This window comes from Oryx dammah, unplaced genomic scaffold (genome assembly GCF_014754425.2).
Source record: "Oryx dammah isolate SB20612 unplaced genomic scaffold, SCBI_Odam_1.1 HiC_scaffold_18, whole genome shotgun sequence".
Lineage (NCBI taxonomy): Eukaryota > Metazoa > Chordata > Mammalia > Artiodactyla > Bovidae > Oryx > Oryx dammah.
Window position 1 is genome coordinate 25399983 of NW_024070202.1, and position 23145 is coordinate 25423127.

General features: G+C 39.6%; 1 protein-coding gene across 1 annotated transcript in view; it reads right to left on the minus strand.

Annotated features, from left to right (window-relative positions):
• CRPPA (CDP-L-ribitol pyrophosphorylase A) overlaps positions 1 to 23145 on the minus strand; it is a 362731-nt gene that overhangs the window by 301316 nt on the left and 38270 nt on the right. Inside the window, exon 3 of the mRNA XM_040260600.1 lies at positions 21408 to 21557. Coding sequence (XP_040116534.1) covers positions 21408 to 21557 — 150 coding nt within the window. The remainder of the gene's footprint in view (positions 1 to 21407; positions 21558 to 23145) is intronic.

Consider the following 23145-nt stretch of genomic DNA (forward strand, 5'->3'; position numbering starts at 1 on the left):
TATTATTGGAGCTTTGCATACAAAGACCAGTAATTTTCCCCACTGAAACAAACTTGTTTTTTCCCCCTACTAACTTAAGCCTGAAATCTCTTTCAAAGCAACTGTTTCTTTTCTAACACAATATAAAATATCCCTGTGGTGATTCATCTGGTAAATGCATTTACCACTAACTCCTCATATTTTTAACTCCATCATTCCATCAGCTCAGTCTGCTTGGGCTGCATTAACATCCCAGGCCCATTTATGTTCATGAAACCAAGCAAATTTCCACTGGATGATCTTGTCAACCTCTATACATCTTGCTGACCTGACAATTTATATACCCCAGACGTGAAGTCGCTCAGTTGTGTCCAAATCTGCAACCCCATGGACTGTAGCCTACAAGGCTCCTCTGTCCATGGAATTTTCCAGGCAAGAGTACTGGAGTGGGTAGCCATGTCCTTCTCCAGGGGATCTTCCTGACCCAGGGATCAAACCTGGGTCTCCTGCATTGCAGGCAGATGCTTTACCGTCTGAGCCACCAGGGAAGCCCCTTATATACCCCACCCAACCTCAAATAACAAAATATAATCTAAACAACAACAAAATTTCAGGGAAAAAATTCTAGGTTACTTCCAAATCTTAACATTATGAAAGTTAAAGAAATCAAAGAATTAACAACAAGTTTTTTACAAGTAAAGGACAGGGAAGCCTGGTATACTGCAGTCCAGGGGGTCACAAAGAATCAGACACAACTTAGTTACTGAACAACAGTAAGTTTTTACACGGGAACACTTTACTGGGGAGTGGACAAACTGAAGCCAACAATGGATTCACAACAAGGTGTAACTTCCACTAATCACTGCTGTTTCCAGTTATTTCTTCTGAACAATCCAACAAAGATATTTTCCCTTTTCATGGTAAAAATTACCAACACTCAGAAAAGTAGAGCAAATGACTGAATGTAAAAGTAGCAGAAACTAAACAGAAACTTAGGCCTGGGAGATTCCACACTTTTTACTTTTACAACATGATGACTGTGGTGGATTAAAGACAGACACAAATTCCTGGGGATAGGGTGGCATTGTTTTCCGTCTCCTTAAATATACGAGCTGGACTCTAATTGTTCTGACCTATAGACAACAACGGAAGTGACAGTGCTTCAGACCTGGGCACAGGCTGTCGCAAGACCAGCAGCTTCCACCTTGATCTCCTGGAACCCAGGCTAGCTTCAAGTTCACAGTCTCACTCTTCAATTCACTGTTGATCACAGTCTGTAGATTCATTACAGGCTTTTTAAATCTAGGATATATTCAAGTTCTCAAATGTTCATTTGAGTTTTCAACCCTTTCCATATTTGTCTTGAAACTCCTCACTCACCCATTCTATGAACTCTATATGTCAAACCACGTCTTATAGATTCTTCAACGTATTTGTCATGGTTATTTTAAAGTCACACTGCTTTCCCATCTTGGGGTCTTTTTCTTTAAACTTTTCCTAACCTGACTCACTTTTCCCTTTTTAATTGTTTAATGGCTTGAAACACATACGAGACACTGTAGAGGATGTATTTTATACAAACTATAGATTACTGTTCTCCATGGTGTTTCCTGGGAAGACGTACTCCTAAAATGCAGTCCTCCTAGAATACTGATGAGAAGCCAGAGGTGTTTACCAGTTCCCTTTAGCATGCCAAGACTCTGACTCCAAATCCTGTCTTCTTTAGGGTGAGGAGCTGAGGTCTCTCTGTTCATGTCCTTCAGGCTTCCAGCTGATGTTTTCCCGAGACTCTTAGAATACTGTGAATACTGCACAATGCACAGCCTGGAAGCCGGCAAAGGCTTGAGGAGATTTCATATGCATGTTTCAGGCCTGCCTCCTCTGTGGCTCCCAACATTTTGGAATAGCCCTTTCAATGGCCAACTTCCTTAGCAACCCAAACTCCACCATCTAATTTCTCAGGACAAAAAAAAAAAAAAAAAGTTCTCAGCCTGACCATCTCAGAGACCAAGAAGTTACCTCAGGCAGAACCACTTCAGGTATCAATCGGGAGTTGTCAACTACACAAACATTTCAACAGGAGAGATTTAACATATAGTATTATTAACTATGTACAATTGTTATACTACAAATGAGTAAAACAGAACTCTATAAAACATACCAACTCTGAGGGAACACACCCAAGGAAGGAACAACTTGGAAAAAAAAGGGGGTAGGGCCTCAATCCAAGGCTGAGATTCCAATCTCCCTGGAGAAAGTATGGCTGTGGCCCACTAGATGGTGGAGGAGTTTAGCCTCTTGACCTGGGCCAGAGATGGTACACAGTCAACAAGCTAAGACTGGCATTTCAGAAACCATGAGCAAGGAGGACTGGCAAGCTAAGAGCCCCTCTGGATGGCAGGGAGCCTGAGATTGATGAACAAGGAACTGCGGACAGGGACTGACAAGCCCAAATCCTCCTGCTGGAATGCCAAGCAACCAACATTGGCATGCACACAAGTGCAGTCCAGGACTGCAAGCAGGAAATCCTCCACCAGCCTGTCAGCAGGCAGAGAACGGCAGGCCAGAACTCGCATCAAAAACTCGTTCAGGAGTGAGTGGCGCTGAGTGCCACACACACTCAGAGGGCAGCTGTGTATCTAGCAGGAATGAAAGTACACCAGACTCAAGAAGAAAGGCCTTTTCCTCCTGCAGTGTCGTTAGCGCGCTCCGCGGCAAAAGGGAGATGTCCACGTCTTCGGGATCCAGCAATGGAGTGCAGGGTGGATTTAGAGCCGAGTACCACACTGTACGGGCCTCCCCGGTGGCTCAGCGGTACAAAGTCCACCAGTAATGCAGGCGCTGCAGGAGATGTGGGTTCGATTCCTGGGTGGGGAAGAACCCCTCACGGTGGGCATGAGGCCCACTGTAGTATTCTTGCCTGGAGAATCTCATGGCCAGGAAGCCTTGCGGGTTACAGCCCATGGGGTCACACAGAGTCAGACACAACGGACGCGACCTAGCACCCACACACCATACTGTATGTAAATACGTGTCTTCCCTAGCCTGAGCCCCTTCTTTCAAGGGCTGACTTCTTTCCCACTTTTGCACATTTTTGGTCCTCATTCCCTTTACACAAACACACATATATACATACGTATCTCATCTCTCTTTCTCTACCCATGTCTCTCTCTCAAGGAAGTTTTGGAGTTTATCATTTTTGAATGATAAACTGAATAAATGTCTATTCAAGAAATTCTGTCCTGACTAGGAGCCAAGAACCCTAGGAAATGATTTGACACAGAACCTGGAGAACATCATAAGCAGAGAACTCCCACTATATTGTTTCAGATTACCTACTGGGAGGTTTACGACATATATGGCCATCTTGGCATTCTGCACTGCTCCTAAGTTTCACTAAAAATAAACCCTGTCCAAAATGATCTCAGTTAAAAATAATAATAATAATAATTCCACTAGTTATAAAAGAAATTGAGTTTATTAAAAACCTATGACAATGTCTCCTTTAATGGCTGAGATAATGCTAAACTACATCTCGAGGTTATATTTAGAAATATCAAACTCTCTCAAGACATTTATGCCCACAAATAGCAATGTCCATAAAATCATGACAAACTTTGAAATCATGTATAGGGCAGAGATTAAATTTTTATTTGTTAGAAGTCCACAATATATCAGAACATCTTGAAGGGCACATAGCCTGAAGGATTGGCTCCACACAACTATTTCAGACACAGCTATTCTCTACAACAAACATGGCTCCTAAAATGCCAGACTTAATATAGTATATAGTTAATAATCTTTTTTATGTCACTATACATTACTTTTCAATGTTCTAGGCAACAGCCCAGTAAAGCAAAACCCTGCCGGAACCACTTAAAAACAAAACTTTCCTTCCGGTTCTTCTGGCAATGCTTTGTGAAACACCCAAGAAGAAAGCTATATTACAAACTCAAACAACTTTGGCATCAAACAGCATGCAAAATTATTACTTTATAAGAGACGTGCATATTTTTAAAATGCTAAGAAAATAATTGAGCAACAACACAAAACAGTAAGAGTTGCTTATACAATATGTAAGTGGACGCAGTCTGGACAAAACTCCACACCTGAATTAGATGTACCAGTCTGAGGAGTAACATGTGATACGGGATTCCAGGAATTCGACTTCAGGCTGTGTGTGGCTGGGGAAGACGTGCACTGGACAGGCAGGCTCAAGGATCAGAGAAGGCAACACTGATCAGTCCATCTCAGTAGACAAACATGCCCTGCCACCGAAGGGGGATGCTGAGGGGAAGTCACGGAGAGGTCTGCGTAGCTACGGCCTCACCTGGCCCCCAGGCCAGTGTCCGTCTGGTGGTGAACTGGGGCTAGTAACTCTCAATGGCTTTATTAAGTCAGAGAGACAAGCTAGATGGTGTGACGTGGGGAGGACAGGGGGCAGCTACCAGGCGTCTTTGCGTCCGTCGGTCTATCTATCTGACAACAAAAAGACTTTAGGAGAAAAAAGCCTTCTGCTTTCCTTCAGCCTTCCAAAACTCATTCATACTGTCCTTTTGGCCAATCTAACGTAGAAAAACAGTTTCCAATCTAGCCCTGATCCAGCAAGGCCTACCACAGATGAGTGTAATTCAGATACCCACTACAAGAGGACGTGATTCAGAGAGGCACAGAAAAGAATAGTCATTAATTCACCCACTTAACAGAACATACAGTTTGATAGGTGTGAATGAAATGCTATGAATTTTAAAATTTATATTCCTTCATGATAAAGGATGTACTCCAAATATCTCACTATATATTTTCCCATCATTCTCTGATTTTCCTAAAAGGAAAGAGCCTTGGGAGGGATAAACTGGGAAACTGGTATTGACATACACATACTACTACATATAAAGTAGATAACTAATAAGGACCTACTGTATAGCACAGGGAACTTTACTCAATACTCCATAATGGCCTATATAAGAAAAGAATCTAGAAAGGGGGGATAAATCTATATGTATAACTGATTCACTCTGTTGTACACCTGAAAAAAAAAATTGTGACTCAACTATGCTCCAATAAAAAAATTTTTTTAAAAAGACCCTCACATAAGAGTTTAAGTTCTTAAATCTGCCTCCAAAGCTTTTTTGGCCATGAGCTGGTAAATTAATGTTAATACATATACTACACAAATTAACATAAGAAGTCCAAGAACTAAATGAGATCAAAATTTAATTCATCATCTGATTGTGGATGAACCCAAACCTTACAAGGTTTCCTTCTACAGTCAAGTAAACCAAGAACTTTTTCATTCTGCAACTTATTTCTTCCCTCTAAATAACAGCATCTCTTTGCTAGTACACAGTATGGTTCATGATGTGATCATGGAATTGCTTGGTAGTCAGGAACTCTGTCATTTTTGGAAGAGCATGAATTAGAAGGACTGCCTGTGGGCTGTTGCCGGTCATCTCCTGTCACATACAAAGCCTGGAACTCGACTGTCAGTTACGTCTAATTCTTCAGTGTCCATGTAATTTCTCAAACCTCCTTAAAAATCCTGCCCTCTCCCAACTGTCCTCCAGAAGTCAGTTCCTACTGTGAGATGCAGACTCTCGTAGTAAAACATCAAAAAGAGAAAATACTGTATCTCTTCAGTTCATTTGTTTACTTTTTTTAAAAAAAAAAAAAGCAGCTTATCTTGCCAAATTCTGTAACCAAAAGATCAGGAATTTACAGATAAAACAAAAAGCCTTTGACAGCTCCAAGAGGCCCTCTGCCTACTGCTCAGAACAGAGCATATATTTCCATTGGAGGCCTCTTTCCACGCATTCCATTCCCCACCTTTAACTTTCTTACCAGAAAGGTATTAACACAGCAAAGATTTCCAGTAATCTCCCAGCCTGGAAATTTTTTTTTTAATAAAAAATTTCTTATTTTTCCATTACAATGTCATGAACTCAGGACGAACTACAGGAAGAAAGTAACAACCGTATTGTTTTGTGATCTCTTCAGTCTAATTCTATGTCCTATTTGCCTCATCTTTTGTCTGTCGTTTGTTTTTCTTACAAGCAATTGTAATTAGACTGCCTCCACATTGCCTTTTTTAAAACATTATCTAACACAGGTAAAGACAGATATTCATATATTATTAATACACATTCCTAAAGAATAGGTATGAACCAGGGTAAGAGCATGAAAAAACTCTATATTCTCTAAGGTTTCTACACTAAGTATATAATATAAAATATACAATGCTCTTACAATTTATTATACCAAGACCTCACAAATTTTAGAATTCTCCCAACAACATGCATTAAACATCTACTAGATCTGAGGCACTTTGCTAGATAATGAAAACAAAAGAAAGATTCAAGATATGTTTAGGGGCTTCCCTGGTGCCTCAGTGGTGAAGAATCCGCCTGCCAATGCAGGAGACATGGGCTCCATCCCTGGGTAAGGAAGAATCCCTCGAGGAGAAAATGGCAACCCACCCCAGTATTCTTGCCTGGAAAATTCCATGGACAGAGGAGCTCAGCAGGCTACAGTTAATGGGGTCACAAAAAGCCGGACACAACTGAAGCAACTAAGCAGAGCAACAGTAGAGTCCACGCATGATCACCCCAAATACCCAAACAACCCTGAAGAAAAGAAATTCCCACATGCTGTGATTTCAAAACATAGTAAACAACTACAAAACTTAATGCAAAACTACAGTAATCAAATCAGTGTGGTCCTAGGATAAAGACAGACAAATAGACCAGTGGAACAGAAATAGCCCAGAAATAAGCCCTTACATTTTTGGTCAAATTATTTAGTCCAAAGACTATTTAATGGGGAAACAACAGCATTTTCAACAAATGATGCTGGGGAAAATGAATATTCACATGCCAAAGGATCAAGTCATACTTTCACCTAATACCATACACAAAAACTAACTCAAAATGAAATAAAGACTTACGTGTAAAAACTAAAATTGTAAACCTCTTAGAGGAAAACATAGAAGGTTTCAGGACACTGATTTTTCAATGGCTTCTTGGATATGGCACCAAAACACAGACAAAATTTGATAAATTCGAGTATATCATAATTAAAAGACCCATGCATCAAACGGCACTATCACCAGAACTGAAAAGGCAGTCCACAGAGTGGGAGAAAATATTTGCATAGCAAATCTGGTAAGGCATTAATATCCAGAATATATTAAGAATTCCCACAACTGAACAAGAACAAAACCTAGTTTTTGAAAGGTGCAAAGGACTTGAATAGACATGTCTCCAAAGAAGATATATAATTGGCTGATTTTTATACAAATAGCCTCTTCCTACAGATAAACATTAAAAATAATATGTCAATAACTTTGAAATATCAATAAACAGATAAATTTCCAGAAAAACATAGTGTGTCAAAATTGGCACCAGGAATATGACAAAGCTTTGATAGTTCAATAACCATTACAGACACTGAAATGTTAATTAACAATAGCAATCAGGTTCCAGTCCAATTCAACAGCGTAAAATGATCTAGAACTAATCTCCTCACATGGACACACCAAGTCTACATCTACACAGAGAGCACTTACTCCTGAAGAACTGAGGGCTGATTGAACACCTTCTGCGCAACAAGTAATAGAAAGACCACACAGATGAAGATGGGTAGGAAAGATGCTATCAGTGAAAATCACACCCCACAATGTGGCAACCTGCTGTAAGCAGGGACATCACCAAGGGGCCTGTGTACAGATCTGCCTGTCCTGGGGCACCATGAAAAATAAACAGTGGTTTAAAGGGCACCTGTACTACATGAAGGAAATGCATTTACTAACCAAAGAGTATTTGCCAAATGGAAGGCATAGGGATAGTGAGGAACAGCTGACACTCTCTCTCGGATCAGAGGCGCCACAGACTGCCATTTTTGCATTCCTCAACCTTGATGGCACCGGTGGGAACACAGTCCAGGCACTCAACTGGCCTGCCAATGCTGCCACAGTGCCCCCACAACCTCTGGGCCCATACCAGCTCCAGGCATCTTACCAAGTCAGCTCTCCTATAGTGCCCACCAGAACCTCACAGTGCCCATTCAAGTTCCAGTGGTCCTTCCAAGGTAGGCCCATCACAGTGCACCTAGAGACCCTCCAGCCCAAGACCATTCCAGCCCACCTCTCCAAGTCACCCATCCCACAGAGCCTACACTAGGCACACACCTAAAGAAAGCCAGGCCCTTAAGACCAGCTGCGTGCATGTGCTTAGTCATTCAGTCATGTCTGACTGTTCGTGACCCCATGGACTGTAGCTCAACAGGCTCCTCTGTCCATAGGGATTTTCCAAGCAAGAATACTAGAGTGGGCTGTCATGCCCTCCTCCAGGGGATCTTCCCAACCCAGGAATTGAACCCAGGTCTCCTGCATTGCAGGAGAATTCTTTACGATCTGAACCACCAGGGAAGCCCAAGAATACTGGAGTGGGTAGCCTATCCTTTCTCCAGGGAACTACCCACCCCAGGAATCAAACAGGGGTCTCCTGCATTGCAGGCAGATTCTTTACCAGCTGAGGCACCAGGGAAGCCCTAAGACCAGAAGAGGCAACTATTCTGCTTAATTCAAAGACATGCAGAAATTAAAGAACAAGATAAAGCCACTCGCCCCAAGTCTAATCAAACAGAGACAACTTCCCTAATAAAGAGTTAAAAGTAGCAGACATAAACATGCTTACCCAACTCAGGACAAAAATAGAGAGAAGACTGTTAACAAAAAGTTACAAACTGTAAGAAAGAACTAATCAGAACTGAAGAACACAACAACTGAAATGAAAAATACACTAGAAGCAATCAATAGCAGATTAGATGATACAGAAAAATGTATCTTCGACCTGGAAGACAAAATAGTGGAAATCACCCAAATAATATCTAGCAATATATAACAATCATTTTTAATCTAAATAAACTAAATGCTCCAAAAGACAGAGCAGCTGAATGGACAAAAGGAATGAGACCTATCTATAAGCTGCCTACAAGAGACTAGTGTAAGATATAAAGACACAAAAAGATTGAAAGTGAAGTGATGGAAAAAATTCCATACAAATGGAAGCAAAAAACATACAGTTGGGGATAGCAACATGCATACTCAACAAAAAAGACTGTAAAAGAAAGACTAACTGAAGACAAGGGCATTAAAGAGTAATGAAGAAGTTAATCCAAGGAGAAGATAATACAAAAATATTTATACACCCGATGTAGGAGCACCTAAATACATAAATATTAATAGACATAAAGGGAGAGATGTACAGCAATATAGTAACACTAGGTGACTTTAATACTCACAACAATAAACAGATCATCCAGACCAAAAAAATTGATCTAGAAATAATGGCCTTAAGACACATTAGCCAAGATAGATTGGATACAGAACTTTCCATACAAAAACTATATAATACACATTATTTTCAAGTGCACATGAAACATTTCCCAGGATAGATGACATGTTAGGTAACAGAACAAGTCTCAATAAATTTAAGAGGACTGAAATAAAATCAAGCATCTTTTCCAACCATGAAACTAAAGAGCAACTCCAAGTAGAAAACTGGAGAAAACAAATGTAGAAACTAAACAACATGTTATTGAGTAACCAATGGACAAGAAAATCAAAAACAAAAGTAAAATACCTTGAAACAAAGGAAAATGTAAACTATCCAAAATCCATGGGAGACAGCAAAAGCAGGTCAATTCTTCATTTATAAAAACAATTTGTGCCCTCCTATCTTTCCTACTTTTCCTTTTCAAAACTCCATGTAATGTGAGATTTTTTTCTGAGACTTTATTCCAAGGCTCTTCCTGATCACTCCAACTCCAATCCAGGCCTACCTAAACACTGAGTGACGGAAGAGAAGGAATGGGCAAGCACATCATGTAAAAATGGCAATAAGACAGCTGAGAAGTGTACTGTTTGTGGATATAAAGAAAAGACTCTTCAAAAAATTTCATGTTCGAAATTGGTTTCCTGTTAACTCAGCATTTAAGCCTAATGTGTTAATACTCAGTATAAGATACAAGTCTCAGTCATTCTAATACGTGTGGGATGTGGGCAGGATACATATTACAAAGAGAAATTCCTGTTATATTTCTTTAATTGTATGACTGTATTCTCGGACCTAGATACTTAAGTGACAGGAATCTTTAAAAATCAAATGGTTGTTTTAGGCATGTTTTTGAAAGGTGTTTTTTCCCTTTCAAGTTAAACACTCATTTTTATTAAAATACTCTTAATGGAGATTGAGAAAATTTAACACATTAATCTCTACAGTAAAGTCTATTATATCAAAGACTACATAGTTAACACCAAAAGAACAATTCTGTCACTAGTTGAGACCTGATGTGTCTTCCATGCGTGTACATTTTCACGAAAATTTATCTTCTAAGATCCTCACTGAAAACTTAAAAATTTGTGTTAGAAATGAGGCCAGGTCTCTCAATAAAGTTTAGAATACCATCTGTTGGGAATGCATGTACACCCGTGGTGGATTCATGTCAATGTATAGCAAAACCAATACAGAATTGTAAAGTAAAATAAAAAATTAATTAAAAAAAAAATAAAATGTACCTGGGAGAAAGGAAAAAAAAAAAAAAAGAATACCATCTGTACCCACCATATCAATTTTCCACAAGAAACTGATTCATGTAATTTTAAAAGCTTTTGTACAAAATTTTTCAAAACCAGTATAGAACATGATTATGTATTTGAATATCCCATAAGAATACTTTGAACCAATCTAGTGCTTTCCCTCATGTTTCTACAGACTGCATAATTATCACTACTGAATTTGTTATTCTTTAGTCATCTTCTTCTTTAGCAAGTGCTTGATGTCATTAAAAATTCAAAGAATGAAAGTTTTTTTAAATCATTTCTAAGCAACAATAGCATTATTGACTATGCCAAAGCCTTTGACTGTATGGATCACTATAAACTGTGGAAAATTCTGAAAGAGATGGGAATTCCAGACCACCTTACCTGCCTCTTGAGAAACCTGTATGCAGGTCAGGAAGCAACAGTTAGAACTGGACAGGGAACAACAGACTGTTTCGAAACAGGAAAAGGAATATGTCAAGGCTGTATATTGTCACCCAGCTTATTTAACTTATATGCAGAGTACATCATGAGAAACACTGGGCTAGAGGAAGCACAAGCTGGAATCAGGATTGCCGGGAGAAATATCAATCAACTCAGATATGCAGATGACACCAGCCTTATAGCAGAAAGTGAAGAGGAACTAAAAAGCCTCTTGATGAAAGTGAAAGAGGAGAGTGAAAAAGTTGGCTTAAAGCTCAACATTCAGAAAACGAAGATCATGGCATCCGGTCCCATCACTTCATGGGAAATAGATGGGGAAAGTGTCAGACTTTATTTTGGGGGGCTCCAAAATCACTGCAGATGGTGACTGCAGCCAGGAAATTAAAAGACGCTTCCTCCTTGGAAGAAAAGTTATGACCAACCTAGACAGCATATTCAAAAGCAGAGACATTACTTTGCCAACAAAGGTCCGTCTAGTCAAGGCTATGGTTTTCCCAGTGGTCATGTATGGATGTGAGAGTTGGACTGTGAAGAAAGCTGAGCACCGAAGAATTGATGCTTTTGAACTGTGGTGTTGGAGAAGACTCTGGAGAGTCCCTTGGACTGCAAGGAGATCCAACCAGTCCATTCTGAAGGAGATCAGCCCTGGGATTTCTTTGGAGGGAATGATGCTGAAGCTGAAACTCCAGTACTTTGGACACCTCATGCCTATGTATACCTATGTATGTATAAAATTCTTACATTTGAAAATATTACAAACTTCACAGAAGCCACGAACTCTTCCAGGTGCTAGAGATAAGACAAAATCCCTGCTCCCATGGAACATTCAGGAAAGAGAAAAACATCAGTGATATGAAACTAAAGCAGAATAAAGCATTACATGATGAAAAATGTTATTTTATATAAGGTTATCAGTGGAAAGCTCCTTTAAGGAGGTAACATTTGCATAGGTGTCTAAATGCAGAGTGGAAACAGTTTTAATATCTTGAAGTGGCCCAAAAGAACCAGTACATTGGAGATTTTTCATATTTATATGCATATTCTTTTCTGTTCATCCATTGAACAAATATGTACTTGGTACTAACAATGTGTCAGCCAAGTTGCTAAGACAGATACCATCCCTACCTTCACAGGGCACATGGTCTAGCAGGAGAGTTGGACATTTTGTAATTAATTTCACAAGTAATTATTCCACTCTAATTATGATGCTGGGCAGAAAAAACAGGGCACTTGGAAAACGTGTAGTAGGCTGGTCTAACCCAGTGGATATGACGGTGGACAGTAAAGTCTTCTCTAAATGATAATTCACATACTATCTAAAGGATATATAGCAAGATAAGAAGTAAAGTTCTAGACCAAACTTGTATTTGAGGAAATAAGGTGAGCATAACTAGAGCACATAGAACAGGAGAATGAATGAGAGCAGATGAAATGGTTGGGAAAACAACACAGCAGACCCACGTACAGAACTGCATCTTGACATCTATAAGCGCCCAACGCCATAGCACCATTTGAGGAGGAAAAGTCATCCATAATCTCAAATTTTAAAAAATGAAAATAAAAACCTTTTTGGTCATGTGCATATGACTTTAGATCAGATTAAGAGGTGTTTTTTCTGCATATAATTCAATCTCATGTGACCAGACATACAACTAACTAATTTCTGATGAACTCAGGAAATGATTAACACTATTATGTATTTTCTATATGAGTTCCACAAAGGAAAGTTACACCCTTGATAAAATATAACAACTTCACAGGTCAAGTACATATTTCAAGGTCACATTAATGACTGACCCATTTAGGTGGTTTTTCAATCAAATATTTCAATTTTCCACAAATGCCCAGAAAATAATCCTTGAATATAGATGAATTTTTTTCCTTGGGACAGTTTTGTGTTTTTCCTTGGGACAAGTTGTGTATATTTTTAACTTAAGTGCAAGAATTTAAGAACACAAGACAGTATTTACTCTTTCAAACCTTCTCTTTCCTAAGCCTAGATACCACCCCTCCCTGGGTCTCACCTAATATTTGAACCCCATATCACTGAGAAGATAAAAACTGAACAACAAATTCCACATCTTCCCTACATCTATTAATCTACATCTATACCCAAATATGGCCTTAGCTCCTGTCTCTGTAGCCTTATACTATACCCTATCCCTTCTCAATACAGTATCAGTCAGTCCTGAGTATTCATTGGAAGGACTGATGCTGAAGTTGAAACTCCAATACTTTGGCCACCTGATGCAAAGAACTGATTCATCAGAAAAGACCCTGATGCTGGGAAAGATTGAAGGAGGGAGGAGAAGGGGATGACAGATGATGAGATGGTTGGATGGCATCACTGACTCAATGGACATGATTTTTAGTAGACTCTGGGAATTGGTAATGGACATGGAAGCCTGGCATACTGCAGTCCATGGGGTCACAAAGAGTTGGACACAATTGAGCGACTGACCTGAACTGAAATAATTACATCAGCATATCAATATCTTAATGCAATAACTGAATGCAGAATGTCAGAGAACAGCAAGGAGAAATAAGAAGGCCTTCTTAGATGAATAGTGCAAAGAAATAGAGGAAAATAAAAGAATGGGAAAGACTAGAGATCTCTTCAAGAAAATTAGAGATACCAAGGGAACATTTCATGCAAAGATGGGCTCAATAAAGAACGGAAACGGTAAGGACCTAACAGAAGCAGAAGACATTAAAAAGAAATCGCAAAAATACACAAAAGAACTATACAAGGAAGGTCTTAATCACCCAGATAACCACATGGTATGGTCACTCACCTAGAGCCTGACATCCTGGAGTCTGAAGTAAAATGGGACTTAGGAAGCATTATAACAAACAAGGCTAGTGGAGGTGATGAAATGCCAGCTGAGCTATTTCAAATCCTAAAAGATGATGCTGTTAAGGTGTTGCAGTTAGTATGTCAGCAAATTTGGAAAATTCAGCAGTGGTCACAGGACTAGAAAAGGTCAGTTTTCATTCCAATCCCAAAGAAGGGCAGTGCCAAAGAATGTTCAAACTACTGTACAATTGCACTCTTTTCACAAGCTAGCAAGGCAATGCTCAAAATCCTTCAAGCCAGGCTTCAACAGTACATGAACCGTGAACTTCTAGATGTTCAAGCTGGATTTAGAAAAGGCAGAAGAACCAGATATCAAATTGCCAACATCCACTGGATCATAGAAAAATCAAGGAAATTCCAAAAATACAACTACCTCTATCTCACTGACTATGCTGTAGCCTTTGATTGAGTGGATTACAATAAACTGTGGAAAATTCTTCAAGAGATGCGAATACCAAACCACTTTACCTGTCTCCTGAGAAACCTGAATGCAGGTCAAGAAGCAACAGTTAGAACCTTTCATGGAACACATGAATGATTCAAAATTAGGAAAGGAGTATGTCAAAGCTGTATATAGTCATCTTTTTTATTTAAGTTATATGCAGAGTACATCATGCAAAATGCCAGGCTGGATGAATCACAAGCTAGAATCAAGACTGCCAGGAGAAATATCAACAACCTCATATAAAGAGATGATACCACTCCAATGGCAGAAAGTAAAGAGAAACTAAGGAGCCTCATGATGAGGGTGAAAGAGGAGAGTGAAAAAGGTGGCCTGTAACTCAACACTCAGAAAATTAAGATCATGGCATCTGATTCCATCACCTCATGGCAAATAGTCGGGGGAAAAAGTGGAAGCAGTAACATTTTATTTTCTTGGGCTCCAAAATCACTGTGGATCATGACTGTAACCTAGAAATAAAATGTTTGCTCCCTGGAAGAAACGGTGACAAACCTAGACAGTGTATCAAAAAGCAGAGACATCATTTTGCCAATGGTTTGGTTTGGTTTTGCCGGTGGTGTGCCATAGTCAATGCTATGGTTTTTCCAGTAGTCATATACAAATGTGAGATTTGGATCATAAAGAAGGCTAATCGCTGAAGAACTGATGGTGCTAGATAAGACTCTTGAGAGTCCCTTGGACTGTAAGGAAATCAAACCAGTCAATTCTAAAGGAAATCAACTCCGAATATTCATTGGAAGCACTGATGCGGAAGCTCCAATACTTCGGCCACCTGATGTGAAGACCCCAATTCACTGGAAAAGACTCTGATGCTGGCAAAGATTAGGGCAGGAGGAGAAAGGAGCAACAGAGGATGAGATGGTTGGATGGCAGCACCGACTCAATGGACATGGGTTTAAGCAAACTCAGGATAGGACCACAGAAGCCTGGCGTGCTGCAGTCCATAGGGTCACAGAGTCAGACATAACTTAGTGACAGAACAACAATAACTACAATCAATATGCTATGTCATCCACCTTAGTAAAAAAAATTCTTAGTTTATAACCCCCTTTGGTTACCCCCATTTGTCTCCTCCATATGCATGGAGGTTCCTATAAAGAGCAGCCTCCTATTCTCTAGCCAATCAATTGCACCCAGGCTTCTGTTACTGCTGCTGCTGCTGCTAAGTCGCTTCAGTCGTGTCCAACTCTGTGCGACCCCACAGAGGGCAGCCCACCAGGCTCCCCCGTCCCTGGGATTCTCCAGGCAAGAACACTGGAGCGGGTTGCTATTTCCTTCTCCAATGGATGAAAGTGAAAAGGGAAAGTGAAGTCGCTCAGTCATGTCCGACTCCTAGTGACCCCATGAACTGCAGCCCACCAGGCTCCTCCGTCCATGGGAGTTTCCAGGCAAGAGGACTGGAGTGGGTCTGTTACTACTGCTCCCCTTCAAACACTGCTCATCTCACATTAGTAAGGCTTATGGTCAGTTCTCAGTCCTTCCTTCTGTCTAACCCATCATGGAGCACCGAATCATTCTTGAACACCTTTCTTCACTAGGCTCCGGGGACACTACCCTCTTACTCTGAGGCCACTCCTCTCCTGAAAAATGTCCTTCCCAAGATATCCATTTCCTAATTCCCAGAAGCAGAATACTCTTTCTTCATTGCTGCCCTATAAATAAATTCTTCAGTACCATTTTTCTAGATTCCATATATATGTTAGAATACAATATTTATCTTTCTCTTTCTGACTTACTTCACTCTGTATAATAGGTTCTAGGTTCATCCACCTCATTAGAACTGACTCAAAGGCATTCCTTTTTATGGCTGAGTAATATTCCACTGTGTATATATACCACAACTTCTTTCTCCATTCATCTACTGATGGACATCTAGATTGCTTCCATGTTCTAGCTACTGTAAATAGTGCTGCAATGAGCAATGGGATACATGTGTCTTTTTCAATTTTGGTTTCCTCACGGTATATGCTTAGGAGTGGGATTGCTGGGTCATATGGTGGCTTTATTCCTAGTTTTTTAAGTAATCTCCATACCATCTTCCATAGAGGCTCTATCAATTTACATTCCCACCAACAGTGCAAAAGCATTCCCTTTCTCCACATCCTCTCCAGCATTTATTGTTTATAGGCTTTTTGATGAGGGCCATTCTGACCAATGTGAGGTGATATCTCATTGTAGTGCTGATTTGGATTTCTCTAATAATGAGCGATGTTGAGTATCTTTTCAGGTGTTTGTTAGCCATCTGTATGTCTTCGGAGAAATATCTGTTTAGGTCTTTTCCCCACTTTTTGATAGGGTTGTTTGTTTTTCTGGCATTGAGTTGTATGACCTGCTTCTATATTTTGGAAATTAATCCTTTGTCAGTTGTTTCATTTACTATTATTCTCCCCCATTCTGAGGGTTATCTTTGCACCTTGCTTATAGTTTCCTTTGCTGTGCAAAAGCTTTTAAGTTTAATCAGGTCCCACTTGTTTACTTTTGTTATTATTTTTGTTACTTGAGGAGGTGGGTCATAGAGGATTTTGCTTTGCTTTATGTCATTGGGTGTTCTGCCTATGTTTTCCTCTAAGAGTTTTACCGTTTCTGGGCTTACACGTAGGTCTTTAATCCATTTTGAGTTTATCTTTGTATATGGTGTTAGGAAGTGTTCCAATTTCATTCTTTTACATGTAGCTGTCCAGTTTTCCCAGCACCATTTATTGAAGAGGCTGTTTTTGCCCCATTGTATATTCTTGCCTCCTTTGTCAAAAATAAGGTACCCATAAATGCATGGGTTTATTTCTGGGCTTTCTATCTTGTTTCATATTTCTGTTTTTGTGCAGGTATCATACTGTCTTGATGACTGTAACTTAATAATCTGAAGTCAGGAAGGTTGATTCCTCCAGCTCCATTCTTATTTCTCAAGACTGCTTTGGCTATTCAGGGTCTTTTGTGTTTCCATCTGAATTGTGAAATTTTTTGTTCTAGTTCTGTGAAAAACATCATTCATTGGTAATTTGGTAGGGATCACATTGAATCTATAGACTGAGTTTGGTAGTATACCCATTTTCACAATATTGATTCTTCATACCCAGGAACATGGAATCTCTCTCCATCTGTTTATGTCATCTTTGATTTCTTTCATTAGTGTCTTATAATTTTCTGTGTACAGTTCTGTTGTCTCCTTAGGTAAGTTTATTCCTAGATATTTCTTTTAGTTCCAATGGTGAAAGGGATTGATTCCTTAATTTCTCTTTCTGATTTTTTATTGTTAGTATATAGAAACGCAAGTGACTTCCGTGCATTCATTTTGTATCCTGCTACTTTGCTATATTCACTGATTAGCTCTGGTAATTTTCTGATACTATCTTTAGGGTTTTCTATGTACTGTATCATGTCATCTGCAAACAGTGAGAGCTTTACATCTTCTTTTCCAATCTGGATTCCTTTTATTTCTTTTTCTTTTCTGATTGCTGTAGCTAAGACTTCCAGAACTATCTTGAATAACAGTGGTGAAAGTTGACACCCTTGTCTTGTTCCTGATCTTAGGGGGAATGCTTTCAGTTTTTCACCATTGAGAATAATGTTTGCTGTAGGTTTATCATATATGGGCTTTACCATGTTCAAGTAGGTTCCTTCTAGGCCCATTTAATCATAAATGGGTGCTGAATTTTTGTCAAAGGCTTTTTCTGCAGCTACTGAGATCATATGGTTTTTATCTTTCAATTTGTTAATATGGTACATCACATTGATTGATTTGCCTATATTGAAGAATCCTTGCATCCCTGGAATAAACCCAACTTGATCATGGTATAGGAGCTTTTTGATGTGTTGCTGAATTCCGTTTGCTAAATTTTGTTGAGGATTTTTGCACCTATGTTCATCAGTGATATTGGCCTGTAGTATTCTTTTTTCGTGTTGTCTTTGTCTGGTTTTGGTATCAGGGTGATGTTGGCCTCGTAGAATGAGTTTGAAAGTGTTCCTTCCTCTGCAACTTCTTCAAAGAGTTTTAGAAGGATAGGCATTAGCTCTTCTCTATCTTTTTATTAATTTTTCACTGGAGTCTAGTTGCTTTACAATGTGTTGGTTTTTACTGTGCAGCAAAGTGAGTCAGCTATATGCATATATCGCCTCTTTTTTGGATTTATTTCCCACTTATGTCACCAGAGAGCACTGAGTAGGGTTCCCTGAGCTCTACAGGAAGTCAAGTGCCTATCTTTATCTGGACCTTTCCACAGAATCATAGTTTCATATGTTCAACTATCGGAGAAGGCAATGGCACCTCACTCCAGTACTGTTGCCTGGAAAATCCCATGGATGGAGAAGCCTGGTGGGCTGCCGTCTATGGGGTCGCACAGAGTCAGACATGACTGAAGCGACTTAGCAGCAGCAGCAGCATATTCAACTATCTCCTTCACATTTTTTACGAAGTCTACAGGAAATCTCAAACTTGGTACAACAGAAGCAAACTTTTGATCTAATCATCCAAAAACTCTTCATTTCCTACCTCAATAAAGGACTACTGTGTTCTAGTTATTCAGAGCAAATCCTCAGACCCATTGGTCTTCCCATTCTGATACCTGATCCCTGACTAAATGGCCTATCCTCATTTTACCACTAATTCTCTTCAGAACACAAACACTTCACACCAAATACTATATTATACAAATTGTCCTAATTGTCATCATCTTTGCCTTGATCATCACAATAGCTTACTTCTTCCCTTACCTCCTGTAAGGTACCATCCCCACAAGGGATAGGGTGGCCCCATAGAAGTGGGACTTCACACAGTACCATCTGAGGTTCCCCTTTCATTCAAGGTAAAGCCTAAAGCCCGTATCATTGCCTTTAAGACCCTACAAGATACCACACACAGGGCCTCCCTAACCGAATCTCCTACTTCCCTCCATGATGTCATTCTTCTCTAGCCTCACTCCACCTTTTTAGATTCTGCATCCTGTACCTAAAATAAAGCTCTCAGTTACCGGCATGACGTATCTCCCCACTTACTTCCCAATGCTGGCTTAAATTTTACCTTTTCACATGGTTCCTCTGACCAATCTATAGAAAATGACTTCCCACCCCTGGAACTCTGTCCTGTTTTACTCTTCTCTACTTGTTAAAACCAAAACACATATATACACAAACAGTATAGATAAGAGAGAAATATTTTATACAAACTTCCTTATGAATTGCTTTATGATCAAAAATGATTTTCATAAGAACTTGCATCAAAACCTCCAAAATGCTGTGAGCATTCCTCATCTGAACCATAGAAGAGTTGGTTTGTGTGATTTCATTCTCAATTCTCCTAAGAATGCAACAGAAGAGACTTTACCACATATAATGAATACCTTAGGGTTGTATGTGGTAAATTTTGGTTCCCAAAATTTAGGGTTAATCAGGATCACATGACAGGCTTGTTTGTTAAAACACAAATAGGTGCTTCCATTCCCAGAGTTTCTAACTAAGTAGGTCTGAGGTGAAGGCCCAGAATTTGCACAAGATCTAAAACATGCTTAAGGTTGCTGGTCTGGTAACCATAATTTGAGAATCAGTACCTCAGTGCTTTAGGGCTTAATTCTCTACCAAAAATTGTTGAAACATACTACTCTAATGTGAGGATCACAGGATTGTATTAAATTTTCTAAAATAGAGCTAACATTTATTCTTCTTAAAGTGAAATGAAAGATGAATAAATTCTTTCATTAATCTTAAAAAATATTAGAAATATTAAGCAGATGTCTAGCTCAGCAAGATTTAGGCTTTTTACAATTTTTAACAGGGTAACATTTGATTAATGACCAAATGAAGGTAAATTTCTGTGTAGCAAATTTTAAGAAAACAAACCATGGTCAACTATTCATACCATGAAAACTGGTTCTCATTTACTGAGAAGTCAATATTTAAAACAGTACTTGATAATCCATATTGATTCATTATGTCATTAACTACTTTTTATCTAAAATGTGGGCTTTCCTGGTGGCTCAGTGGTAAAGAATCCTCCTGCCAAGATAGGAGACATGAGTTTAATCCTGAGTTGAGAAGATCCCCTGGAGAAGGAAACGGCAACCCACTCCAGTATTCTTGCCTAGAAAATCCCATGGACAGGGGGGCCTGGCAGACTATAGTCCATGGGGTTCCAGAAGAGTTGGACATGACTTAACACCTAAACAACAACAACTATCCAAACTGTGGTATTCTTTTATTATAAAATGTCAATATTTATGTTACTATTATCTCATCTCTCTAAAGTCCATCCATCTCTACTTACTGATTGTTTAGCGTCAGCCAAGCACTGCTTTAGTTGCTGCAATGATCGTTTTTCATTGGAAAGTTTCTGTCAAGCATAATACCTGATATTTAATAACTGTTTAATGAATAAACACAGAAATGAACAGCAGTAAAATTTACAGGTACAAAATGTTTCTAAAACATGAAAACAAAGATAATTCAGTATAACCTAAACATAAATGATTTGGTATTTTGAAATAACTTACCTTTAAATGTTTAACACAATGTCTCTATAGCTGTGCGGATTGTTTACTACAGTAGGGCTAAGACTGCTTAACTTTCAAAGACCCACTCACCAGGCAGGCCCTCGGCCAGCATCAGGGAGTTTGTTTCTTGGCATGTTTCCAGGGAACAGTTAACTGATGAGAGTGGTTCACTGTGCCTAGACATCCATGTAAACAATATGGTTTACACTGAACACCTGCTTTCCTCCTGAGAATCTGAAATTTATGTGCAAGGCAGAAGTATCTACATGACCAACCCAATGCCTTAAGACACCGAGTTTCTAATGGGCTTCCCTGGAAAGAAGCATCACACCAGTGCTGCTGCCTTGTCATTGCGGGAAGGAAGGTGTGCTCTGTGTCAGCCTGGAGGGGGCAGATCATGAGGAAGATTTCACACGGACTCCTCCAGACTCTGTCTGGGTCTTTTTCTCATATGAACCAACTTCACAAATTTGAGCCTTGAGTTCACTCTAGAGCACCAGGAGTTCTTCTAGCTAATCTCCACATATGGGAGTGATTCTTAAAGATACCCAACATGGCAGATTTTTAAAAAGCCAAGATTCTTACCTGCTGATATGCTTCATAGATCACATCAAACAGAAAGGCCTGTGGCATTTCACTTGCCCTGTATCTGGCACGTTCCAGTGAGTGGTCTAAGCAGCTGTCTGCAGACGGGCTGATGACAGTAGATACAAGAGGTCGGATTGCTCCCGAGGCCTAAAGAACAAACAGAGATGCAAATGACACATTTACATCACCTAAAAAATATCTAAAAGTTAAATTCTGATCTGTCTTGAAACGGATATTATACCTTCAACAAGCTACCTCAAGAAAACATTCAAACAAGTCTTTATTTTGGCTCATAAATAAAATCATTTACAATCAAAAACCAGTCTCAATACTTCCCTGGTGACGCAGTGGATAAAAATCTACCAATGCAGGAGACATGAGTTCGATCCCTGATCCAGGAAGATTCCACAAGTCGCGGACCATCAAAGCCCGTGCACTACTGTTAAATCCATGCTCTAGAGCCCTGGAGCCATAACTCATGAGCCAGGAAGCTACAAGTACTGAAGCTCGTGTGCCCTAGAACCCATGCTCCACAACAAGAGAAGCCACCACAATGAGAAACCCAGGTACCGCAACTCAAGAATAGCCCCTGCTCGCCGCATCCAGAGAAAGCCTACGTGCAGCATAAAGACCCAGTGCAGCCAAAAAACCCCCACCAATCTCAAGCCACTACAGTTCTATATAGTAAGAGATATAAATACTTTTTCATGATGGGTTCAAAATCCTTTTCATCACAGGCTATTAAAGTCAAATACTAAGAAAGGATGCTCAGATAAAACTGGACACTCCCTGAAGATGGAAGACAGAAAGAGACTATTGTCCAGGAATGAAATGGGTTACACATGAATATTTACTTGTTAATGTGCCTTCAAGTATTTAATTTACACATTAGATCATTAAGGAAAAAAACACATTCCCTAAGATCTCCAAAATGAGCTCTGCCACCACCCAAATGACAATGAATTTCTGCCTTGCTCTAATTCCTGTGAAAAATAGCTCCCTTCAAACACAGCATCCATGTGAAGCTCCCCAAGGCAAAATGTCCACTGATTTCAACTGCTCTGATGAAAGCTCTGTCTCATTAATAGATGCATCTAAATTTTAAAAATACACCTTATCTGACAGTTTTTCCCTTTACCTTTAATAAAGTTACACTGTAATATAGTCTTGAAGGTCAATACCATACAGCTACTTTGGTGAAGTAGCCTTAAAATGAAGTTCCCAGTTAGGATAATTAACCCAACTGTCTTAGATTAACTGTAAAATGTCTTATCTTTCATATAAATACAGCATATAACATTAACACCTAAGAAGAATTTGGTCTCCAGGAGACCACATCTGAGAAAGACAGACTGTCCACAAACTAGTTTACAAAAGCCAAGGGATTGACTGAAAATCAAAGCTAATGTGTGAGCCAAGCAGACAGTGTACAAACTGTCACCATTTCCAATGACTCAAGCAGAGATTTGGAGCCTAGGCATAAAAGCAAAAGTGAAGAGAGAGCCAAGGCTGATAGGGAGGGATTATGTCCAAGTGGATGAAAGACAGGTAAAGAGCAAACCCATTTTGTAGCTCTATTTTTAGTTTTTTAAGGATCCTTCATGCAGTTCTCCACAGTGGCTGTACCAGTTTACATTACCACCAGCAGTGTAGGAGGGCTACCTTCTCTCCACACCCTCTCCAGCATTTTACAATGTGTAGACGTTTTGATGATGGCCATCCTGACCAGTGAGAG